Genomic DNA, 11,067 nt, shown 5'->3' on the forward strand with positions numbered 1-11,067 from the left:
TAACTTTTTGTATCATTTAATATTCACACACAAATTTGGAGAATTATTAAATTAAGAATTAAATTAACATATATCTTAAAAATATATAATAAATTTATTATAAATAAAAAATTGTAAATATTTTTATTTAATAAATATAAAATACTTATATTAAAAATTTAAATTTTTTATATTTTTAACAAAAAAAATTTAATTTATAAATTTAACGATGTATTTGTAAGACATAAAATAGATAAAATTTAAATTAATTAGAGGATATTGGGTCGGTTTGGGTGAGTAATAAATTAAATTGTCCCCACGTGTCAGAGTCAATAATGAATGAATTCTTAATACTAACTAACAAGCAAACATACAAGACTGCTCCATTCTCCATCCATAGTGTTTCCCCATAACTATCGTTCAAATAAAAAAATGCCTGAGACAGCTAATTCCGTTGGTAGTTCCGGCCACAAGTTGGCCGGCAAAGTAGCCATAGTCACCGGCGGGGCAAGCGGCATCGGCGAAGCCGCAGCCCGTCTGTTTGTAGAGCAAGGTGCAAGTATGGTGGTGATAGCAGACATCCAAGATGATCTCGGCAACCAAGTAGCTGCATCTATTGGCTTTCACAGGTTCATCTTAGATATATGCTATTTAATTATTTCCATGATGTATTCATAAATAATGAAAAATACTTCTTTAAAAAAATAAATAACATTTGAACTCCGTCTTAGGTCAACGCTAGCTTGCTGTTTTATCTAGGTAATTTTATGTGACATGTATATCCTTAACACATCAACGCTAATATTTTTTTTTTCTAGATTATGGTGAGTATATTTTGAGAAATACTTTGATGAATTAGGTTTGGATATAATCATTTAAAAAATTTTCAGTTTATTTATTTTTTATAACATAATCGATCCAATTAAAGAATTATTTCAAGTAAACAAAAAATTTAAAAATATATAGTTTTTTTTCAAAGTAAATAGAAAAAGAGAAAATTAACTAAATATTGTTAGAGAAAATTAATATAAATTTTTTTCTAATATTTATTAAAATGAATTAGTTTTCAAAAGTATTTGAGTAATCCATAAAATTTAACATTAACATATTTGAATATCAGCATCCATTTTACCATATATAAGAATTTATAAATTCTACTCACACAATAATATTTTACACAAAGATAACAATTAAAAATTATTAAATAATTTTTTTATATATAATTAACTTATTTAACACAATATTATTAATATTTTAATTATTATATTACATAAAAATATTTTTATACGAATAATTTTTTATAGTAAAAATTTATATACAATTATTTTTAGTTAAAATTGACAGTTAAATAATATTAGATAATTTAATAAATTTAATTAAAATATTTTTTAATAACTTTTCATTATTAATTAACTAGACAATTCTACGTGAATTTTTATTTTTGAAAAAGTATAGGTAGACAATAAAAATACTAAACAATATAAATTTGGATGTTCATTTTATTAGATGTACGGATAGTTATTTTAATATTAAAATTTAAATAAATAATTTAAAAGTATAGTATATTTTCATTTAATTAAAAATTATTTATATTATTTAAAAAAATCATTAATTACCTAACATTACCCTTTATTTTTTTTATCTTTTGTGTATATATTTCGCTCTCAGCTGATATAAAAGCAGTGATGGGAAGTGGGCACGATGAAGCCATCTTAAAAAAACGTGTTTCTTTCTTTTGATTATATATTGGCTATCGCAATCACCTGTCTAATTCAATAATTTATTAAGCGTCCTTAATTAGTTCCCTACCAAAAGTATTTTATTCAAAAGTTTCAATACCATATATAATGCAAGGGATATATTATGCATCAAATTCGAATTCAGCACAATTCATTTTTTCCATGATTATGATCATTTATTTCTACTGAAAATACAGTTGTTAAAAAATTGTTTACAAAATATTAATTTAAACAAAATGTATAATATTTAGATTAACATCATTATTATTAGAGAAAATTTCATTCTATTCTTTTGAAAAATATTAAAATAATATTTTCCTTTTCTTTATTTGTAAAAAATATATTTTTCTCTCTTATAATTTTTAAAATACCTCTTCTTTAATCTATTTAAAATTTTTTGTGTTAACTAATGCTAATTTTATCTATTTTTTTAAAAAATTATTTTTTACAAAAATATCCTTTAGCAAAATTTTATTTTTTTGTCATTAAATTTTGCTTATCAAAACATTTTTTAATAAATTTTTTTTATTGATTAAATTATATTTTTATCAAAATATTTTTTAAAAAATTAATAATTAAATTATTTTTTCTAAAATATCCTTTAATAATTTTTTGATTATTAAATTATAATTTTACCAACATTTTTATTAACAATTATTTTTATATTTTATTATTAATTTTTTGATATCAATATATATTATTTTAACATTAAATAAAAAAATCGATCTTATCACTTTTAATATGTATAACAATTAATATAGATTAATATCAAAAAATAATCTTATCAAGATTTTTTTATTTAATATTAAAATAATATATATTATAATTGTTAATAAAATTTTTTATAAAATCTTAATTTAATAATTAAAAAATTACTGAACGGTATTTTAGAAAAAATAATTTTAATTATTAAAAAATATTTTTATAAAAATATAATTTAATCAATAAAAAAATAATTTATTAAAAAATATTTTGGTAAAAATTTAATGATAAAAAATAAAATTTTTATTAAAAAATATTTTTATAAAAATAATTTATTTTTTTTTAAAAAATAAATAAAATTAATATTAGTTAATACAAAAAAATTAAAATAAATTAAATTTTTTTTTAAAAATTATAACAAAAAAAATGCATATTTTATTAATAAAGGAGAAAAAATATCTTTTTAACATTTTTTAGAAGAGAAAAATGTATTTTTCTCTTATTATTAACATGCCCCATGGAAAAAAGTATTAGCAAAATTAAAGTAGTACATCTAGAAACTAATCCTAAAGTGTTTTTGAGAGGAAACTGGGAGTCAAGTATATATAGGCCATAGGACACAAGTACAAATAACATATATGTAAGATTGGAGATAGGACATAATATGACATTAAAACAGAAATAATAAAATAAAAATATTAAAAATTAAATTTTTATGTATTGTGTTTGGATACTATAAATAAAATACTAATGTAATATTTTATATTATATTTGGATAGATATGGATAAAATTAAGATATTATACAAAATGACTAAAATAGTCATATGATTTTAAATTTTTTACATTAAATACAAATTAATTTAATAAAAAATAAGAGTATGTAGAAATACAAAAAATTACAAAAAGAATTGGCCTATAAACCAATAAGATAAAAATGATATTAAAGTACAAAATTAAGAATAATAAAGTAACATAAAGTAGAAAAATAAATTAAGTCTTCATTAATATAACATGCCATAGAAAAGAGAATGAACAATAAAGAAAAATAAATTAATTATCCAGTCAAGTAAGAAATTCTATTAAAAAAAATATCTACAAAAAAAGACAATTACGATGTAAAGAAGAAGCTAAAATTAAAAAAAAAATAAAAAGAGATAATAGTAAAATAATAAAAAATATTTATGGATAGAAAGAAAAAAATTTTGATAAAAAAATATGAGTCCACTTTTTCAAATTTTGTGTCCATCATTATTGTTCTTCATAAAAAAGTAGATATAAAAATATAAAATAGTGTCCTAAAAATAATATGTTTCGTGTCCATATCTCCACCTTTAAATATATTTTAAATATTCGTTGTCCATATCTCTATATCCTGTTTTCGAAAACAAACACTATCTAAAAAACTACATACTAAATTGTAACTGTGCACAGCAAATATTTCAATAAAACACTCGACATTATAAACTAATTTCTTTTAAAATATTTGCGTATTTATTATACAATATTTATAATCTTGTAGCTATAAAATAAGTGATTATGCCACAAGTATTTAAATAAGTATCCAACCATGCATCTATTGTATATTGTATGGAAAAAGGTGTAAAATACAAAAAAGATTTGGGTGCTTAACAAAAATATTCTTGATAGATTAAAATAATAAAAACACTTCTAAAAAATTTAAAAATATAACGAAAATAATCAAATATTATATACGTATGTATGTATTCTGAAATTAAATTTTTTGGGATCGAATTTTCATAGAATAAATGGAAAAATTAGTTCTTAAAAAATTACTTATTCTTCAAATTGATTCTTGAAAAATTCTTTTAATTAAATTCGTTTTTTAAAGATTTTAAATTAATCATATTAGTCTTTCCGTCACTTCTATTGCTAACAGCGTCAGAGTTTGTTAATGTGGTATATATCATAATACATATCTAATAGTCCTAATTGACTATTAATATGATTAGTTTATAAAAGTAGATCAAATAAACTTTAAACTAAAGAATTCTAATGGTTTAAATTTCTCCCTCAATTAGGTTTTGATTTGATCTAATTTCATAAACTTATTATGTTAATAGTCAATTAAGACTTCTAATTGTGTGTTGTGGTGTCACTTAACGTGTTACATTAGCAAATTTTGACACCATCAACAAAGAAAATGACAGAAGGACTAACATGACTAATTTAAAAATCTTTAAAGGACGAATTTGATTAAAAAAATCTTTCGAAGATCCATTTGAAAAACGAGTAATCTTTCAGAAACTATTTGACTAAAACATTTGTTTCTCATATTCTTGAATTGAATCAAATAGTCATCGATCAACTCAGATTTTTTCTTTCTCACTGTGAATAAATCAGACAACGTTACTTTCATTTCACCTCTAAAGAATTGATCATTAAAACTTCTTTCTAACTGAATCCAACTATAAATTGAGTTAGGTTGCAAGTTTGAAAATCATGTGAATAAATTCTTTGTCAGAGAAGAGAGAAAATATATTATTTTTAAATATTCATTACTAGCTAATTCATCGATTTTCACTATATAACGAGCTATGTGCTCGACCATCGATTTTCTCCTGCAAATTTAGTGAAGGATTTGGGAGTTTTGACTCCCTTGGAGAGTTCAGTCTGTAAAGCATAATCTGAAAAGGGGGATATAAAATAGAGTTAATTTGTCATTCCTATATTAAACCCTGCTTTCTTTAAAATTTGTTTGATAACTTGGATTATATTTTGACCATAAACTTGAGCAGTATTGTTTGCTCTCATCTCATTCAACATTTTATTTAGATCATCTCCTCTATTTAACATTAGAGGAAGATTATTAACCTGCATTCCACCTATTGGCGGTACAAACGATTGATTGATGACTGCTTCTGTAATATCATCGACCCGTAGCTATCTGCTCTATCCTTACATAATTATTTTTTATTATAGGATTTAAACTGTAGCCATTTGCTGTGTAAGCATATTGACTAAATCATGATGGTTATTCTCAATTTGTTGTCTAAACATGGCCAAAGATTCGACGGCGTTAGGAGACGTTATTTTGTCAGAAACTTAATTGTCTCGACATTCCTAGAAACATAGAGGCACGTCCTCCACCAACTGGAAACTTCATTGGGTTGCCCCCGTGGCTTGTGCCGAAACAACATTTAGCATTATTACATTAGATTGCAAGGACATTGGACCGATCCTAAATATGGGTGATTGCTTATCAAATATTGATAAGTATTATAATTTGTCATATTAGGGTTATAGTGAGTCAGTATACCCACTGGAAAGTATTCTAGAGGAGATGTTGGGTTATACAAGGATTATTCCTCGTAATGGTCATACCTCCTATAAATCCCATGTTAGGGTCTTTCATTGGTGGATAGTAATTTGGAGGTAATCCATATGGAGGCCATGTATTGGGTACTGTCAAAGAGACTTCTTCTATTAACACAGGGTTCATCCTTTGACTTAATGGGCCAGCCTCTGTCTTTAGGCCTCTTGTATTTTTACCAGTGTTATTATTCGACGTATTCGTCAAAGTAGAGGCTCTATCAAACATAATTAATTTGTCACTACGTAAGCATATGCAAAATTTGACACGTTATTTAACCCAGTGTCCTACTGAGCGTGCCAATTTGTTTCACTTGATTTTTGGTAACCTTGATAGGGTGTCGAATCAAGCTTGTGTCAAAATCTTAATTCGGGGAACCGATATGACTCCTCTAAAAAAGAGTGGGTTTGACTCGGGAATTACTTAGCGTTTGTGCAAAATAAGCTTTGTCAAAATACTGTTGGCAAATTGTAGCAAATAAAAGGAAGTACGTAAAATAAATGAAAGAATAAAATTGAAACTAAAAGAAAGAAAAATAAAAATAAAAATATTAAAAGCAAAGAAATGAATTAAAACAGAAAAAACAAAGAAAAATAAAATAAAAATAGACTCCTAACATTCACATGCACTTGCACTCCATGATCTTCCATTGGTCGTTGCGTTGCTGGGACTGAAAATTTTTGCAGAGTTCTTGTGTGATGATGAAATATTTTTTATTGAAGTCTTTGAACTCATCAGAACTTCTCTTACTTATAAAGACCATGAAGAATCTTCACCACGATCTAGCTTCCTCATTTTTTTCAAGCCACGACCTTGCCTTGACCATGAAGAATCTTGACTCCCAAGTTTTGACATCCCACGTCTTCTCTTACTTTAGTCTTCAAATCTCACGTTCTCTTCAGCTTACACTCCAAAATTCGCACCTATATTCTCAATTCAGTTTGAAGATGGAGTAAAAAGTCTTGACGTTTGATGCATGGCTAAACACCAGTTTAAAAATTCACAAGTTATAAAACTCAAATTTCATTGTAAGCATAATTCTAAATAAGAAAATAACTCTATCAAAGTTTAAAAAATTGTCACAATTCAAATCAATTACCGAGAGTTTTAAATCTCGAGTCATTCTCCCTAAGAATTATAATCGAGTGTTCAATTATTGGCTATGAGAAATTAGAAGTTTTGATTACAATAAACAAGAAGCTAAATCACAAGAAATTAAAGAAGCAAACAATAAATAAATATCAAATAGTAATTAAACTAAGACAATTAAGGAAATTAACTAAGAAAGATCCTGAAAAGAATTGATGGTTAAGGATCACTATCCTAGTCACTAACCACAACATGATAATTATAAAGAGCAAACTCCATTCGTCAACCTCTAAATGGTGAGAAAAGTCAACCGGGCTTAACTAATCCTAATCCATAAGTTCTAATCAATTTACTAATTAAATTAGCAAAATATTAGCGTCAATAGAAACAAGATTAATTAAAATCTCTAAATTATCAAATAACTTGAATATTAGTAACTCAAGATCACATAAGTTACCAACCCAATGCAATAGTTAAAAATTCTACTCTATAACTAATCCAACCATTTTATCAAACACTTAAAATGTATAAAAATAAAACATCATACATTGCATTGCGCAACATTGATAAAACCTACAACTACTAAATTTAAGAAACAACATCAACAACTTAAACAAGCAAATATGAAACTTAAAATATCAACTTTATTAATAAAACTCAAGAATTCACAAGTTCATCAAATAACAAAATGGAAGAAAGCAAACTAACACCAAAGTCTAAGAGAATTATAATCCAAGAATAAGAAAACAAAATTAAAACTATATAAATAAACAAGACTAAAATCTAAAACTAACAAGAAAATTAAGTAAAATCCTAGGGATTATAGAGAGAAGTTAGAGCTTCTCTCTCTAGAATCTCCCTAAAAGCTAAAAAAAATAATGTGTAAAATATAAATATATAAATGTGTCCCCTCTCTCCATTATCTTGGCACCCAAAATGCTTTAGAATATGGCAATTGGGGACCTTTTGGAAGTCCAAAACGAAGAAGCACATGTTTTTATTAATCCAAGCATGTGGAGGTTTTTCGCTCAGGCGAAAAAGTCTTGCGCATACAAGAATCTCGTGCATGAGAGAATCTTGCTGATGCGAAGGAAATTTGCTTTCGCGGATAACTTGCACGGGCGACAGAAGCTCGCCTACACGAAGAACTCTCACGAGCGACATAAGCTCGCCCATGCGAGGACTTCAACAACTTTCGCTTCAAATTGCTTCCTAAATTTGCTTGTTTGCTCCGTTCTTTTCGATTCTTTGTAGTTACTGAAGGGTCTTAACTCTGAAACACTTAAATAAAATTGATCACGACATCGAATGACATAAAAATAAGAATTAAGAAAAATCAATGATTAAGAGTATAAAAAGCATATTTTTCACTCCTGAGTTCATTGGAAGTAATAATTGAAAAACTCCATGAATTAAGCCAAAATTGTGTGATTTAGTTGATAAATTTCATATTTTTCAATACAATTTATAACAACAAAATGGAGTTTATCAATGTTCAAGAAAAATAATAACTGTTTTTCAATCTTTTTTTCACGTGTTGAAAATTTTCAACTTCAATGCTATTGTACCATCTTTATTTTGAATTCGACTTGCTCGTCTCTACATCTATTGCTAATTTTAACTAATTTCATCAGATTGACACAATTTGTAGTCAAAATGTTTTCTTATTGAAAAATTCATTTTTAGTACCAACAACATCCAAATTAATTTTTAGAGTCTAGATCGAAGACTTTAGTCTAATAAATTTTTATTTTCTTTAAGTCCTTAAAAGATACTTTCGTCGAATATATTAGTCCTTCTTATTTTGAAAGGAAACTAATTTTTTTTAAAGTGTATTTTTTGATACCTAATTATCTAGAACATATGTAAAAAATTTGATTGAAATCGATGAAAGGATTAATTGTCTCTTCGATAAGAGTGATATCTTCGAAAACTTTTAAAGGATAATATTTTTTTAGAAGAAAAAGTCTTAGGAGTCGGTATTTTTTAAACTAATAAATATGTAAATTGAATATTAAATATAAACATCTAAAATTTTAAAAAATAAAAATATAAAAATAATTAATTAAAAAAATATTTGAAGGTGAAATAAAATAAAACTAATTTAAAATATATAATTTAAGATTTATAGTTTAAAAATTATAATTTAAAATTTAAATTTAGGTTTAGAGTTTAAAATTTAAAGTCATTAGCAACGAATAAGAGGTGGTGAATAATAAGTAAATAAAATTTTAGTATTTAAAAAGTAAAAAGAAGTGAAAAGGAAAAAAAATAATAATTTAAAAAAGTTTGAGTAATTAAGTTTATTTGTTGAATGATGTTGATTTTTTATTTTTATTTTTTTTACCCCTAACTAAAATTTTTATTAAATATCAAAAATTCAGTCTAAAACTTTTCAAAGATCAATTTGAGTGATTAGGCCGTTTATTCTACTTTTTCTATATGATATTTTTCCTTGGAAACATTCGCAGGTGCACCTACGTCCACTGTGACGTGGCAAACGAGGATCAAGTAAAAATCCTTGTGAACACAACAGTCAACTCTCACGGAAAATTGGACATCATGTTCAGCAACGCTGGCATCTTAAGCCCTTCAGACCAGACGGTCCTCGACCTTGACATCTCCCAATTCGACCGCCTCTTCGCTGTCAATGCTCGCGGCATGGCCCTCTGCGTCAAACACGCGGCGCGTGCCATGATGGAGGGGCGCGTGAGAGGCAGTATCGTGTGCACGGGCAGCGTGGCCGCCACACACGGTACTCCCCGGCGTGTCGACTACACCATGTCAAAGCACGCGGTTCTCGGGTTAGTGCGAGCGGCAAGCCTACAGCTCGCAGCGCACGGCATTAGGGTGAATTGCGTTTCCCCCAACGCGCTGGCCACGCCCCTGACCTGTGCGTCGTTTGGGTTGGAGACGGAGGAGATGCAAATGCTGTACGCGCATAACGCAAGGTTGAAGGGTATGGTTTTGACTCCGAAGCATGTTGCCGACGCGGTGCTGTTTCTCGTGTCCGGTGACTCCGAATTTGTCACCGGACATGACCTGGTAGTCGATGGTAGTTATATCGGTGGTTGACACTTTTAGTTGATGTTTTATATATTGGAAGCGGTTCTGGTATTCTTCGGTAGGAAGCGGAACTTTGTTGTTTCATTCAAGATATAAATTATTGAGAAAATTCTATATTCTTTTTTTGTGAGGTGATAAAATGACATTTTTTTTCTTCTATTTTATAAATGTACATTTTTTTTAATTTTAAAAAACCTCCTCTTTAATTTATTTTAAATTTGTTGTATTAACTAATATTAATTTTATTCATTTTAAAAAAATAAATTATTTTTTTAAAAAATATTCATTAACAAAAATTTTATTTTTTATCATTAAATTTTACTTACCAAAATATCCTTTAATAAATTATTTTTTATTAATTAAATTATATTTTTATTAAAATATTTTTGAAAAAATAATAATTAAATTATTTTTTTAAGATACCTACCCTTCGATAATTTTTTAATTATTAAATTGTGATTTTATCAAAATTTTTGTTAATAATTATTTTTATATTTTACTATTAATTTTTTAATATTAATATATATTATTTTAATATTAAATAAAAAAATCTTACCACTGTTAATATATATAACAATTAATATATATTGATATTGAAAATAATTTTACTAAAATTTTTTATTTAATATTAAAATAATATATATATATCGATATCCAAAAATTAATAGTAAAATATAAAAAATTGTTAACAAAAATTTTGGTAAAATTATAATTTAATCATTAAAAAATTATTGAAGGGTATTTTAGAAAAAAAATATAATTATTAATTTTTTTAAAAATATAATTTAATTAATAAAAAAATAATTTATTAAAAGATATTTTGACAAACAAAATTTAATGATAAAAAATAAAATTTTTGTTAATGGATATTTTTTAAAAAAAAAATTATTTTTTTTTAAAAAATAGATAAAGTAACATTAGTTAACACAAAAAGTTTAAAATATATTAAAAATAAAGTTTTTTAAAAGTTAGAAGGGAGATAAATGTATATTTATAAAACAGATGAGAAAAGAATATCATTTTAATATCTTACAGCGAGAAGAGTGATATTTTTTTTAAATTATTTATACTACAGAGATATGTGAAAACTTTTATTAAGTGGAAACAATGAAAAGAAAGTTCACAGAAATCACACAACCGGTTAAAAAATTATTAAGTAT

The 11,067-nt window shown here is 25.5% G+C and overlaps 1 protein-coding gene across 1 annotated transcript; it reads left to right on the forward strand.

The window, feature by feature from the left end:
• Positions 1 to 344: 344 nt before the first annotated feature.
• On the forward strand, positions 345 to 10,091 carry LOC130982847 ((-)-isopiperitenol/(-)-carveol dehydrogenase, mitochondrial-like). Its single transcript, XM_057906966.1, has 2 exons — positions 345 to 608; positions 9,313 to 10,091. The coding sequence occupies exons 1-2, from the start codon at positions 412 to 414 to the stop codon at positions 9,914 to 9,916; spliced, it is 801 nt and encodes a 266-aa protein (XP_057762949.1). The 5' UTR covers positions 345 to 411; the 3' UTR covers positions 9,917 to 10,091.
• Positions 10,092 to 11,067: the final 976 nt, after the last annotated feature.

This window comes from Arachis stenosperma, chromosome 5 (assembly GCF_014773155.1).
Source record: "Arachis stenosperma cultivar V10309 chromosome 5, arast.V10309.gnm1.PFL2, whole genome shotgun sequence".
NCBI lineage: Eukaryota > Viridiplantae > Streptophyta > Magnoliopsida > Fabales > Fabaceae > Arachis > Arachis stenosperma.